At 59.7% G+C, this 14,447-nt stretch overlaps 1 protein-coding gene across 1 annotated transcript; it reads right to left on the bottom strand.

Moving 5' to 3' along the window:
* Positions 1 to 212: 212 nt before the first annotated feature.
* CCND1 (cyclin D1) lies at positions 213 to 12,964 on the bottom strand. Its single transcript, XM_082661059.1, has 5 exons — positions 12,612 to 12,964; positions 10,840 to 11,055; positions 10,154 to 10,313; positions 6,072 to 6,220; positions 213 to 3,529 (listed from the first exon to the last, which is right to left on the bottom strand). The coding sequence occupies exons 1-5, from the start codon at positions 12,807 to 12,809 to the stop codon at positions 3,365 to 3,367; spliced, it is 888 nt and encodes a 295-aa protein (XP_082517185.1). The 5' UTR covers positions 12,810 to 12,964; the 3' UTR covers positions 213 to 3,364.
* Positions 12,965 to 14,447: the final 1,483 nt, after the last annotated feature.

Genomic DNA, 14,447 nt, shown 5'->3' with positions numbered 1-14,447 from the left:
TCGGTCCTGTCATCTAGCGGGTGGAGGCCGGGGATGCAGCCCAACAGCCCACGGTGCCCAGGGCAGCCCCCCATGACAGAGGATGGCCTGGCCCCGGCGTCCGCAGGGCCGAGGCGGGCCCCCTACCCGCCTGCCACCCCCATCCAAGGAACTTGGGGCGCATGGCCCTGGCTCCCTGCCCGCCCCAGGAAACAGATAAGCGGACACTGCACTGGGGTTTTACCAATTTTATTTCTAGACTTTTCACGTTTGTCTTGTTTCCTGCTGGAAACGTGCCGGTTACATGTCTGTGCTGGGAAACACCGTGGTGTGCAACCAAAAACACACACAGACCCCCAAGTGCCTGCCCGCCCGGACCCTCAGACTTGCTGGTCACGGGACAGACCTCCTGTGCTCCCGGACCTGCCACTGGCCTTTGGCCTTAGAGCACACACATCTCACCCCCCACCACGGACAGACCGTCCCTCACGGACCCCGTTTGGTTCAGACAGAGACGCCGCAGCCAGAATGGTTGAGGTAAGCGGAAGCAGTGTTCCTGCAGGGGTGGGGGGGGCGGGGCGGGTTTGCACCTGCCAATGGCCTTGAAGCGCACGGGCTGCTGGGGCCGCTGGGGCCGCCGCGGACGGTGCAAATCCAAATCCTTTTGGTTCGGCAGCGTGTCAGGCGGCTCTCGGGCACACGGCACTGTTGGCTGGCTTCATTGAGATCTGAAGTCTCTTTAAAGGAGCATTTGCTATAATGACCAGAACAACAAACAGAACACTAATAACAGATACAACGCACCCCAAACTGTGACACAGGCCAGAAGCGATTCCACTCATGCCAAATGACCGAGTCCTACAGCACAGCACCACAGTGGCACATGAAGACATACTTGTTACAATAATAATAATAATAATAATAATGCAACTTTCATAGCTATACGCAAAGAACGATACGGGCTGTAAAAACTACGATGATGGTAAATCCCAGGTCAGATGGGGAGTCCAGCATAACAGGCGCAGGGCAAAGGAAACGGACATGGCCTGTCTCCAGAGACGCCCGGGGGGGTCCTCGTGAACGCGGCCCGGCGGGGTGGGGATCCCCCACCAGGTCCTTTTTGGGATCTCGTCCGCGTGTCTGTCTGCCGAAGCAGCAGACAGAGCCTGACCACCTGGTCTGCAAAATGGCTAAGTGAAGCTTGAGGTAATTGTGAAACAGGAACCTTTTTGGAATAGAGCAGTAATCACATTAAGTCAAAATTGATCACATAAAAAAAAAAAAAAGAAAAAAAACAACAACAACAACGCTACCAAAAACAAAAGGCATCCGTAATACATTTTTTCTATGAGAAAATTCAAACTAGAACATGGCAGTATATGACATTGTAAAACAAAAAAAAACTGATTCTCCAATAGCAGCAAAACAATGTGAAAGATAAGAGAAGCGATATGCATCTGTTTCCAAACTGTACTGGGAAGTCATCGGTAGCAGCGAATAAAGAAAAATGGAGCCGCAGCCTGTCCCTCGCGTGGTCCCCGCCCACCTCCCCTCCACACACTTCCTCCCTCACCTCCTCGCTCCCTTCAACACTCCCTACAGAATAATTACAAAAACGAACATAGCCAAGATGTGCAAATTATCTAGCGGTCGCTAAATTTCTTTTTTGAAAGGAGGGTTCGGGGATGAGATCGTATTGGAACTGAACTCGGAACTGAACTTGTTTCCAGCATCCTAATTGTGCTTATCACTCTGACACCTGTCCAGTTGGATCCCTCTGCGAAAAGCCAATCGGGCCAAATTAGCCAAATCCACGTCTTTGTGTTTTTTCCTCGGGATTTTTTTCCCTCTCTTATAAAAGGACCTAACTTGAACAAACTGTCCTACACCTGCAACATCTAAGGCAGAAAAGTGTGTGTGTGTGTGTGTGTGTGTGTGTGTGTAAATCAGGGGAGACTGCATTACTTTATAAATCATACTGGCCTTACGAACATCCTCTGCAATAAATATTCTTTTTAGCCTTAACTATAAATTATATATTTTAGTGTTTAAAAACCTTCCATGGCAAAACATCTAAAGAGAACTCTGAGACTGCTGGTTCTCTAGGTAAACCTTTAAGGCCCCTACTTTCAAACACCAGTTGGCACGGAAGGATTCCTAAACTTCAACTTCTCTACAGAAAAGGAAAGGAACACATCATCCTGGCAGTGTAAGAATGAATGCACGTTTTCTTCTCCTTGACCGGAACCCAGCCCTCCAAAACATCATCTCCCTTTCGCTAACACCATATCAACAAGCACCTGCCTCGCCGTCCTGTCTGCACCCAAGTACTGGAATATTCCCAAACCATTCCATTAAGAAACCGTTCCCCGCCCCCTCCACACACAACATACACAGAGATGTCACCTAGAGACTGAAAGTGCTTTGAAATGGAATGGTTTTGGAATATTGAGAAGGAACAAAAAACAAAAACCAAAAAATGATTTCACCTGGATGTGAGCAGGCTGCAGATCTGTTGGGTGAAAAACCAGCACCTCATAAACAGGTAACTACAAAAATATGAAGATTATAAAAATAGAATATATTAGGTCACTATTGCGGTCTCTCTTTCTAGTAGCGGACGCTAGGAGTCGGAGGTGGCCTTCCGTCACCGAGGCGCAGGCTGGCGCCCGCAAACCCCTCAGGTGGTTGGTCCACAGGCAGAAAGAGGATCAGGCCTTGAAAATGCCGAACTCTACGCTACCCTAGCCGAGAGGTTACATCAGCCATCGACAAGATGAAGGTTACACGCCTACCTACGAAATAAAATAAACAAATGACTTATAAAGTGACTACATGCATAAGCGAGATACAGGATGCCTAGAACCGCCTTAAAGCTCTGCCCTTGGGAAAAGCACACGGGTAGAGTTCTATCTAAAACCCTCTTCTACTTTAAAAACGGGTTGTGGACTTCTTCCTATTTTTTTTTCAAACGTTTTTATGCTTTTTGTTTGTTTGTTTGAAACACATAAAGAATCAAATCTAATCCTCCCCTGCAGACTCGCTTCTTGTGTTAACGCCTATCCTTATAACACAGAGACACAAACACATGAATATAAAAACTAGTTGATTACGGGGTATACAATCCTATATTTTTGTCGCACAACCCTCCTCCCCCTCCAGCTCAGGGTTATGCAAATTCTATTTTTTCCTCTCCTTTTTTTTTTTTTTTCTTAAAGATAGGTTTTCGGGGACGTTTCTTTTCTTTTGCTTAACTCAGAGACAGAAGGGAGAAAGAGCAAAGGAAAACACCAAGACACTGAGGGGCGGGCTGCCTTCCGACGGCGACCGGGCCTGAGGGCTCCGTCCGCCGAGCCCAGCCGGCCCCGCTCCCGCCGCGGCGCCCTCAAATGTCCACATCGCGCACGTCGGTGGGCGTGCAGGCCAGGTCCGCCTCGTCCTCCTCCTCCCCCTCCTCCGCGGCCTTGGGGTCCAAGTTCTGCTGCTGGGCCTGGCGCAGGCTGGACTCCAGGAGGGCCTCGATCTGCTCCTGGCAGGCGCGGAGGCAGTCCTGCACAAGACAGGTCCTCAGGAGGCGGCCCGCGGCGAGGGGCCCCTTCCCAATGCTCACCGAAAACGCCGCCTCCCCCAAACCCAGGAAGCCGCCGCCCAGACCCCAGGATCGACAGTGGGGACCCTGTTTGCCCACCAGCTGCCCTCCCGGCCTGAAAAGCCCACGTCAACCAGGCCACGGTGAGCCCACTCGGGACCCAAGGGCTCTGGTGGACACAGACGCTCCTGCCCACCTGCCCCGAATCCCCTGCCTGCCCGGCCGCTCGCTGGAACTCCTCGCCGGGGCTCTCATCTCTGGGCCCAGGTCTCCACCAGCCCCACTGCTGCCCTCCGCGAATTCAGCGCCATCTGATCCAGGATGGGGAGGCCCTCTGAGGCCCACTTTTCGGACTTAACCTCTGCCGTGTCAGCCCTCGCAGTGAACCCAGCATTCCGTGATGAATGGCCGTCAAAAGCGTTAGGCCGTGCTTGACCGAGGATGAATGCTGGGTGGCCCCGGGGCCTTTATCCCCTGTCCTCTCCCGTTCGGGCCTGCGTCCTGGGAGACGCTCTGGCCGCGCACAGCTCCCGGCAGCGACCACCCCGCGTGTTCAATGGAGAGGAGGAACCCCGGAGGCCGGGGGCCTCTCCTGGTCCCACCACGGGCACATCTCCCAGCAGCTCGAAGGTGCCGCCCACAGCCGGGCAGTCGCGGCTCCCGGATCTGAACAGAGAGGCTGCCCCAACTCCTGGGATGCCACACGGGGCTTCTGTTCTAGAGCCAGGGAAAGGCTCCAGGGCAGCCTGGGAAACAGACCCATGCCTTTCCCACAAGAACGAGGTTCAGCACGGAGAAGGCGCTGCTAACTTCCTCCTAGATGGGGCTGGAAACGGTGTACCCCGCCCCAAAGAAGTGAAGCCAGGCCAGGAGGGCTTCTGAATGAATCCCTGGAGCTCTCCCAAGGGGACAGGGCTTATGGGGCCGGGGGGCTTTCCTACCCACCCTTTCAGTATTCGTCACGGCAAAGGAGGAGGCAGGGCAGGTGCCAAAGGCCCCATTTTACAGAGGAGGAAACTGAGGCCCAAGGCTCCTGACGGCCTCCTCAGGCTCTGATCCAAACACCCACCACGGCCTACTGAGGCCCGAGAGCCTCCACCCACCCACTGAAGGCAGCCCCCCAGAGGTGGCTCCCTGGCCCCTGTAACCTGGGGGGCCGCGCTGTGGAGCGGAGAGCAGAGGCGTACAGGAGGGGCCTCCCCTCTGCAGGTCCCGGTGCATCCTCCAGCTCCACGGCCCACGCTTCCTCCTCCCAGCAGCCTGCTTGGCACTGCAGCCTCACCCCGTGAAGAGCAGACTGTGACCACGGGGGCCAGCTCTAGGGATGGGCAGACTCGGCCACGCCCCGGGGCTCCACAGCCCAGAATTTGCTGCGTCTGAGCTCAGCGACATTTGTCACCCGGTCACCAGACTGACGAATTTCAGCCTCAACTGATTCCTCCCACCATTCCTCAGCCATAGGGCATTTTGCTTCAGATCTAATTAAAATAATCTCTATTCAGATAAGGGATCACACAGCGATTTCCTACCACTGTCTGTAGACAGCGCTGTTTGTGGCATTTCTAGCTGGGGGACGGCGCTGGCCCTGGCAGCCAGGCGAGGATGCCTCCCCCTCCCAGGGGGCCACCGAGCTGCCCGCGCCTACAAACAAGAAGGCATCCTCCTCTGGGGGTCACGCAGGCTGGTGGCCAAGCACCGCTGGCATCCATCTCACACCAGCTTTCCTCCCCGAGCCTCCCGGGCGCTCGAGGGTGGACCGCCAGAAGCGGCCGGAGCCGGACCGGGGATCGGGGTCAAGGTGGTCACTGGCTCCTACTCGGGACACTAGCGGGGCCTGGCAGTGACCCCCGCCACCAACCTCGCTGGTCTAATTTGGTGAAGCCCCAAACCCTTGTAATTGTTATTTTAATTCTTTGAGCAAAGAAAAGAAAAGAATGGGGAATAAGACAGTGGCATTTTTAAGTAAAAAGATACAATGGACTCCGGCTTCCAAAGCAGCAGCCTCTCAAAGGGGGTCATAAAAACAAGTTGTCTGTACCAGGCCCATTGTGGACGGGAGACCTCACAGGGGCCCTTGTAAAGCGGCCATTTGTTGGGAGTCCACGCTGTCGCCCAGACAAAGCTCGACGGGGCCTCACCCCACACACCATTAGGGCACAGATCATTGACCCGGCCTGCCGTGTGGCCCCTCTTCCTGACGGCCCCCCGCCACGACCCCAGGAGGGGTTAAGGCTCCTGGGCGCCCCTGGGGCCACCAGAAGCCTGGGAGGACCCTCCCACCCATCGCAGGTTCTGGGAGGTGTTTCTCCTCCCCCAGGCAGCGTGTGCCAGGGCCACGGCCAGGTCCTGTGCCTCTGGACGCAGGTGGCTGCCTGTCCCCCACGTGGCCCCAGCCTCTGCCACTTCCCACCGGATGACTGCAGCTTGGGCCTCCCAGGCCCTGGATGCTTCTAGTACCCGGTGCCAGACAGGCCCCCCAGCCAGCACCGCAGCGGTCACTTACCGGGTCACACCTGATCACTTTGGAGAGGAACCGCGTCAGGCGGTGATAGGACAGGAAGCTGTTGGCGCTTCCCAGGTGCAGGCCTTGCACCGCGGCCACCACGCTCCCGGCAGCCACCATGGAGGGCGGGTTGGAAATGAACTTCACATCTGCGGAGAGCGAGGGAGGCAAAGGGGTTGTGAGTGGGGACGCAGCAGGACCCCTGTGACCTGGACCCCCCTGAAGCCCTGTCCCGCAGATGGCCGGTCTTGAGGGGGTGGTCAGGAAGTGGGCGCCAGCAGGGGCAGAAGCCGGGCCGGACTCTCTGACCACGAGCTTGTGATGCTCATTTAACAACAGCAGAGGGACTTGCCCGGTGGCGCAGTGGTTAAGCCTCCGCGCTCCCAGTGCAGGCGGCTCCGGGTTGGATCCCTGGTCAGGGAACTAGATCCCACAGGCATGCTGCAACTAAGAGTTTGCATGCCACAACTAAGGAGCCCAAGTACTGCAACTAAGACCCAGTGCAACCAAATAAATAATGGCAAAAAAACAAAAAACCTCCCCATCCCCTTCCCCGCCCTCCGCCGCAAACAGCAGAAATGCTAAGCAAGAGAACAGCTGCTGGAAGAGACAACGGGGTGGGGGTGGGGGGGGAGGAGGCACAGTGGCCTCTGCAGAGGGGTCATCGCTCACTCCCTTCTCTTAGCACGTGAGCCTGTGAATGTATCACTTAATCATAAAAGCCCGACGAAAAGAAAGGCGGGGAAAACCCGCAAGGACGCAGACGCGTCCCCTACAACACTAACCCCAAGTACCTGCGCTGCCAGGTCCCAGGGGGAGTGGCCGTCTTGCACATGGGAAGATGGGCTCAGGGAAGCCCCCACTGCCCTCAGATGCTTATCCCCACCTCATCTGCCTCCAGGGACACGGCAGGGCTACAGCGTTACTTCATCTGCCCGTCCTCAGCAGCTCTCAGCAAACTGCTGGGAAACCCTGCACCTCTGGGCAGGTGGGCTCCAGGGTCACCTCCTGGCAGCTCTCCGCAAACTGCTGGGAAACCCTGCACCTCGGGGCAGGTGGGCTCCAGGGTCACCTCCTGGCAGCTCACTGACATGGGAACTTCTGGTTTCCCTCCTGGCAGCACACTCGTCACGGACGTGAGAACACCTAAGAGGTGACCCAGCGCCTGTGGGCCGCCTTTCTGTCGCTCCCAACGAGAAACTCCTGGCAGGGGAGGCCACCGATTTCAGCAACTGAACCAGGGGGCCTCTCAGTGTGGAGCCAGGCCCTAGAAGGTCAGCCCCTACCCCCTCATCCTGTGCCCAGGAACTGGACGGTGAGCTGAGTGGGAGGGCACTGGGCACAAAGGGAGTGTGCGGCCCCCGGGGGCGGGGGGCCCCCCTGCCCCTCCCACTGGCCTGAGAATAAACAGCCAGGGCCTCTCATTCAGCGGAGCGGGAGCCAGCGGAGGGGTGGGAAGAAGAAAGGCAGCCAGGCGGCCACACTGACGGGGCGACAAAGCTGCTGCTGGGCGCTCCGACCACTTGAAAAAGCAAGTCCCTCACAAGGCGCGCCCTCTCTCCCCTTTAAACGGGACCAGTTCCACCCGGGCTGGGAGCCAGGAGCCCGGGATGAGAGGTTTTCATTGAGGCTAACCAGGACTGCACAGAAATCGCTGTGGCCAGAGCGCAGGTTCTGACTGGCCGCAGCTCGAGACCCGGTCCGACAGGGAAGGAATAACTAAACGCAGGCTGTGTGTGTGTGTGTGTGTGTGTGCGCGCGCACGCACGTGTGCGCGTGCCTTGGCGGGTGTATGGGCTTAGATTGAGAAGCCCGCAGGTTTCAACTCGGAAGCTCCAACAGCTGTTCCTATTCACTGCCCGGCTGCAAAGAGCCCAGCGGGCCACGGCCGGGGTGGGCATCGGAGCTGCACCGCTCCACTGACCCTGCTCAGGCCCATTCATTCAGCTCAGTTACGTGCCAATCTCAGAGGTACCTCACCGGCCGCAGCAACGCTCTCCTGCGTGCGCACATCCGTACACAGGTTAAAAGCAGGGCAAAACCCAACTCTGTGCGTGGGGGACGTGCCCCCTCCCGCCCCCATGCACACCCGGGAACCCAGGTCTGCAGGGCGCACGGACCAGCGAGAGCAGAGGCCACCCTTCCCCCGCCGGCCCCCTGCACCTTTAAAAGGGACCCTTGCTACACGGAGAGCAAATCATCTCCCGGGACTTTCACTCAAGCCTCCACTTCACAAAACCTGTTTGTTTTTAGGCTGTAATAAGTCGATCTCATCTCGAGAGGCCCCCCTGTGACTAAGGACACTGCTGTGTGCCAGTTAGGTTCCAACGGACCAGGACCCGGTCGTGGTGGGGTGCCGCTCCCCTCCCTCCCCTGGCCTGCCTGTCCCCCACCGGGGCCCACTGAAGCTAACGCATGTGAAAAGCTGGGTCACCCCTGACCATCCCTCCGCCTTCACCCGAGGTGTGCCCAGGCCGGGGGTGCTGGACAGTCTCAGTAGCTGGACAGCCAGCACCAAGCTCATTCACGGCCTCTGCGCCCGGCTTCTGCGCTGCCAGCACCCCACGCGGGCTACACACCCCGCCTCCTGGGGTCCTGGGAGAGGGGGAGGTCCAGGCTGCCCCAGCCACCCTGGGGGGAGGGCACGCAGGAAGTGTTCTCTGCATTATCTGCCGGAGACTTTGCCGTTTCTCTGAACCACTTTCAGCTCCATAAAAGGCTGCCGGGAAGTCCCTGGAGGCTTCTCTTCTCAGAGGCGTCCCAGCCGGAGAATGCCTCCTGCCTGCTTGCTGGGCAGGCCTGGAGGCTGAGGGGACGCGGATGAGAGCCGCCCCCTCCCCGCCCAAGGCCGGGTGCTGCGGGGCAGAAACGCCTGGCGAGGCGGCGCCCTGACCCCTCAGATTCATCCGGGCCTCTGGTCTGCCCCCACCCCGCGGCTCGCTTGGAAGGACTCAGAAAGGGGTTCACGCCTTGAGCGGGCAAAGGAGGGTGGGGAGGCCAGCAGAATCTTCCCAGCTCTCCTGACCCAGAACTCCCAGTCCCCAGAGCACCCAGACGTCAGGAGGGTGACACGAGGTGGCAGGCTGGGGGGGCTCCACCCTTTCCGGGGAGGGGGTGAAGGATGCCAACTCCCCCCTTTGGTGCCCTGTCGCCCTCAGGTCGCACCGAGTGAGCCCCAAGCAGATTTGACAGCTGAGGCCTGGCCAGCGGCAGAGGTGGCCCACGGCAGAGCTGGGCAGGATGGGGGCAAGGGTCCTCCGATCAGGGTCTCCGGAGGTTCTGGGCCAGCTCATGGGATTGGAGAGGAGGAAGAGGTCGCAGGGGCTCAGGGGCAGGGCTGGGACGAGCAGGAGGCAGAACCGTGTGTCTCACTGGGTTCTGAGTGACTGGCCGTCTGGGGGCTGGGGAGAGGGCTGTGCCGGGGAGGGGCCCCCAGGGATGGTCCAGAGCGGTGCCGGGGGAAGGACGGAGGGCCTGCTGCTGCCGCCAACCACAGCAGCCCAAGCCCAGGCCGCTAGGAAGCCACTCCCAGGGCAGTGAGCTGAGCCGCCCTGCGGCGCCCCTGGCGGGGCCTCAGGCGGCCAAGCGCCTCTGTTGGCCGCCCCCGCACGAGGGCCGCTGCTGGCCGCCCAGAGCACGTGGTCCAGGCACTGCCGGCCGGCGCTCCCCACCCCTGTAGGCGCCCCTGGCAGGTGGCCCAGCCCGGGAGAGGCCAGGAGGGGGCCCCCGCAGCTCAGGCTCCTTGAGGACACGGGAAGGACTGGGGTGGGGGGAGGAGGCAGGCTAGACTGCCAAAGTCAACCCCGTTCAGCATGTAGTGACCCCCGCCTGGCGTGGGGAGCAGAAGCCACATCAGCTGGACACAGGCAGGCTGCCGCCCAGCCTCAGCGGCCCGGGCCCAGGAGCCCACACCCCCTCCCTGGAGCCCCAACAAGAAGCCCAGCCCTCTGTTCCCCGGAACAGGGAAAGAGGAAAGCTTCCGAGAGCGGAGGAGCCTGGGGACCATGTCCTTGGACAGGGAAACCGAGGCAGAGGGCAAGAAGCTCCTCCAGGGGCACCCAGAGGCCCGGCCGGCACCCTACCTGTGGCACAGAGGGCAACGAAGGTCTGCGCGTGTTTGCGGATGACCTGTTTGCTCTCTTCGACCACCGGCATTTTGGAGAGGAAGTGTTCAATGAAGTCGTGCGGGGTCGTGGCAGCCAAGTTCCACTTGAGTTTGTTCACCAAAACCAGCTCCATTTGCTGCGGAAATGGAGGGACACGTGCGTAAAGAGAGGCGCAGGCGCGGACCCCAATGCGACAGGGGGCGAGGAGAAGGAATGGGGCGTGTTGGAGGGTCCGGGAAGTTGGGGGGACAACGCGCAACCCCACATCCAAACAGAGAAGGTGCCGCTCGCGAAGGCTCCCGTTCTCGATTAAGCCCACCCTCCGCGGGTGGAGACCAGAAGCCCGCGACACCTGGAACGCGAGGTCTGGTCGTTCGCGCGGGCCCCTCGCCGCCGCCGCCGCTAGAGGGCGCACGCCGCCCACTTTTCGCGGCGCTAGGGGCGCCGAGGCGGTGGGAGTCGGAGGGAGAGAAAGTGTGAGTGAGGTGGGGCGGCGGGGGACCCGTCAGCTCCTCGAGAGGGGCGCCACCGGTGTGGCCGCCCTCCCTGGGGGCAGAGGGTCTCTCAGCGGCCCGCGGGGGCCCCTGGCTCTCCGCACCTCCCCCACCCCCGGGGTCCCACGGCTAACGGGGCATCCGGGGCGGTGGGGGTCCCAGGATTACCAGCAGCTCGTCGGGCCGGATGGAGTTGTCAGTATAGATGCACAGCTTCTCGGCCGTCAGGGGGATGGTCTCCTTCATCTTCGAGGCGACGAACATGCAGGTGGCCCCCAGCAGCTGCAGGCGGCTCTTTTTCACGGGCTCCAGCGACAGGAAGCGGTCCAGGTAGTTCATGGCCAGCGGGAAGACCTCCTCCTCGCACTTCTGCTCCTCGCAGACCTGCCGGGGCACCGGGGGCCGTGACCGCCGCCACCGAGAGCGCCCGGCCCCCTCTGCGGAGACCTCGCGCCCCCCACCCGGCTCGCGCCAGGGCTGCGGGGCCCCGAGCGCGAGGAGGGTCAGGGCAGGGGGCGGCAGGAGCTGCCGCCGCCGCGCCCCCTTCCCCGAGAGTCCCCCAAACCCACCCACCCGAAACTGAAAGGGAAAGTCCCGGCAAGGCTGGCACAGTGGGGGCGGGAGCTGGCACGGCTGGCCGGCGTGTGCCGCGCGCGGGCGGCGGACCCCGGCCCGCGTGGGTGCTTCGGGATCCTCCAGGCCTGGGGTCGGCACCAAATGGGGTGCAGGGCCGTGGGGCGGGCCGCGGGGATGGGCGCCGCGCTCGCAGCGCCTGCGAGACACAAAGGTGGCGTCCCAGGCCGCCGCGCCGCATTTCCCCAGACGTCATCTTTTCAAAAAATATTTAAAAATATTAAAAAATTAACTGGGTATATAAAAACCCCCTGAAAATGACCCTCAGGCGGTCCTTTACCCAGGCCGGGGGTCGGGAGCTCGTTGCAGGCTCAAGGGAGAGCCCCAGGAATTCAAACTCGGGGGCCCCCCTTCCCCCTGGGCGCGGGCGCTGTTTCCCTCTCGCAAGGGCACCACGCCGCACTTTAAAAAATTATTTTAAAATACTTGCGGTGCACTCAGGAGCCCACTGAAGGCCTGAAAACGTGCCCCTGGACCCCGGCTCGCTCCGGACTGGTCCCCCAAGCTGAGACCCCTGCAGATGAGGGTCAATCCCCAGCGTCTCGGGGGCCACGCGACCTTGCAGCCCGGCGTGCTCTCCGGCCCAAGCTGGCCGTGCGGGGCGCCCCGGGACTCACTGCTTGAACAAAGGGGCCCCCTCTCCCGAGCGGGGTCCCCTCACAGCTGCCCGAGCTCTGGCCCCTCGCCCCTCCCGCCGGCTCCCGGTGGCCGCACGGCCCCTCGCGGCGGCCCCAAGCGCCTCGCCGGCCGCTCCCCACCCCCACCCTGCCCCCAATTATTAATAAACACTTTTGCTTTGCAATAAAAGAACAAAGATGGCGCATAATACTGGCACGAGCGTCCCTTGCATACGTGTCCATGGATATTAATTTAAAAATCAAATCTATGCCCCCTCCCCCTGGAGCTGGCGGCTCAGCGGCCGCGCGGCCGGGAGAAGAGGCGCAGCGGGGCTCTGGCGCAGGCGGGGACTGAGCAGTGGCGGTCCAGGCGGGGGCCGCAAAGGGCGCCCAGCCTGCGGGCCCCAACCCTGAAGCATACTGGGGTGCCCCGGTCGTGGCTTTCCCCCAAGGTACCCCTCCTCGACCGCTGCCCCCCAAGGGAATATCCGATGACCCCACCCCCACCCCGTCCTTGTTCAAAAAATACCCAGAATATCTATATATTTCGGAACTACGATTCCTATCAACACTCTGGCAAACTTCAAAAGTTGGGGTGGGAGGGAAGGGAGGGCGATGAGTGGCAAAGAAAAGTGGGTTTGCGCAACAAGTCGCAGGAAAGTGCTAAGAGAGCCGCCCGGAGCCCCGCACCTCCAGCATCCAGGTGGCTACGATCTTCCGCATGGACGGCAGGATCTCCTTCTGCACACACTTGAAGTAGGACACCGAGGGCGCGCAGGTCTCCTCCGCCTTGAGCATGGCCCGCAGCACCCGGTCGTTGAGGAGGTTGGCATCGGGGTACGCCCGGCGGATGGTCTCCATCTCGCAGCACAGGAGCTGGTGTGCCATGGCAGGGGCTCTGCTAGGCGGCCTGGGGCGGCGGTGGGTCCGGGGCTGGGTCCGCGCTCGGCTCTAGCTCCTGCTGCCCCTCGCCGGAGCGCGCGGACGCTGCTGCTAGCTGCTACTGCGCCGACAGCCCTCTGGAGGCTCTAGGACTTTGCAACTTCCAACAAAACTCCCCTGTAGTCCGTGTGACGTTACTGTTGTTAAGCAGAGATCAAAGCCGGGCAGAGAATGGGAGCGGGAAGGGGGGGGGGGGCGGGCGCAGGGGGAGGGGGCGCGGGCGCCGAGCGCCGGGGAGCGGCGAGGGGCAGAGCCCAAAAGCCATCCCGGAGGCGCCGCGCCGGCACCGCGCGGAGTTGCCCCCGAAGCCGGGTTTTCATAGAAATGCAAATCGTCCCGAGGCTGCCTTTCTCCCCGCCGGGGAAGAGGGGTGCAGGGGGGCCTGTCGTCCCCGAGTGGGTCCCTCAGGATTTGGGGGGTTGGGTGAAGGTGGCTCTGCAGAGGGGGACAGCCAGAAGGGCGGGCAGGCCACACGCAGCCTGGGGAGACCGCATGGAGGGGGGACTCTGGAGTTCGGTGACACCCTATATCTGAGCCGGGAGAATGGGCGCATTTCCGAGAACGCCACGAGGGCACCCACGGGCGGAGAGGCAGCCTAGGAATCTTAGCGTCTACATCTTCTTTCATTTTCATTAACACGTGTAAATTTCAGGAACCATTTAACATTCAGGGACTCAGGGCAGAGCCGGCAACACTGGTGGAGGCTTCATTCCCGCACACGGGGGGGGGGTCTTGCAAATGCCCGAGGGGGTAACCCTAAATGTTAAAGGACTTTCAGCCTAGCATGCGCTCGCTCAAAAAATAAAATAAAATAAAATAAATGCCCGAAAATTCCAGCAGCAGCCCAAGATGGTGGCCAGCATTTCCTTCATCCTGTCCTCCTCGCCTGGGGGAATCTGCGGGCTGTCTTCCTACCTTAGCCAGTCCATTCTTGCGGGGGTCCCCAATCCCCCCCACCCCCGCCCTGTCCCGGCAGCTAGAAAAACACCCTGAAAGGAAGGCTGCAAAATAGTGGTCTCTGTCCTGTCTCATTTTTTAAAATTAAAAATTAAGTTAAATCGCTGGAAATATTAGTCGCCTCTCCGCCTGGGACAAGACCACCGGAAGCTTCCTAATTGGTTTTGCTGGGGGTGTGGACGTCTCTTCACCTTTAGAACTTGCCCTGGGGCTGCATTCGTGAGCCTGAGGGGGATGGCGGGGGCTGGCAACAATCAGAGCAATTACAAGTTAAAGAAATGGGTGTATTGATCTGATGATTTTAAACAAAACCTATATATGTTCGTGGCTAGAAGAGAGTCCCAAATATTATCGCAAACTTGTACGACATATAAAAGAATATATAAAGCTTCTTTTCGAATTAAAGATTCAGTCTCTTTGGTGCTTATTTTTAAAATAAAAGGACATTTTGCTCAGTCTTAACATACTTTTTTTTACAGTTTTTACTCTACCTGCCCCAAATTAAGAAAACTGTTCATTAACTTCCCTCTGAATATAGTTTAGTGTCATCAAACCACCATATACCCTAATGTTAAAGGCTCAAAGAAAACGGATTAAAAAGCCCCCTTCCCTTCGCAAGGGCGCACG

The sequence above is a fragment of the Grampus griseus genome (assembly GCF_964374135.1).
Source record: "Grampus griseus genome assembly, chromosome: 8".
Lineage (NCBI taxonomy): Eukaryota > Metazoa > Chordata > Mammalia > Artiodactyla > Delphinidae > Grampus > Grampus griseus.
Note: the sequence above shows the minus strand (reverse complement) of the source record. Positions and strands in the feature narration are given on the sequence as shown.

Bases quoted from the DNA above. Each gene is read 5' to 3' on its own strand.
- CCND1 (XM_082661059.1), bottom strand. From the start codon at position 12,809: ATGGCACACCAGCTCCTGTGCTGCGAGATGGAGACCATCCGCCGGGCG. The intron at 11,056-12,611 runs GTGCGGGGCTCC...GTGCCCCGGCAG, and splicing joins TAGCCACCTGGATGCTGGAG to GTCTGCGAGGAGCAGAAGTG. The intron at 6,221-10,153 runs GTAGGGTGCCGG...CGCTCTCCGCAG, and splicing joins CGTTGCCCTCTGTGCCACAG to ATGTGAAGTTCATTTCCAAC.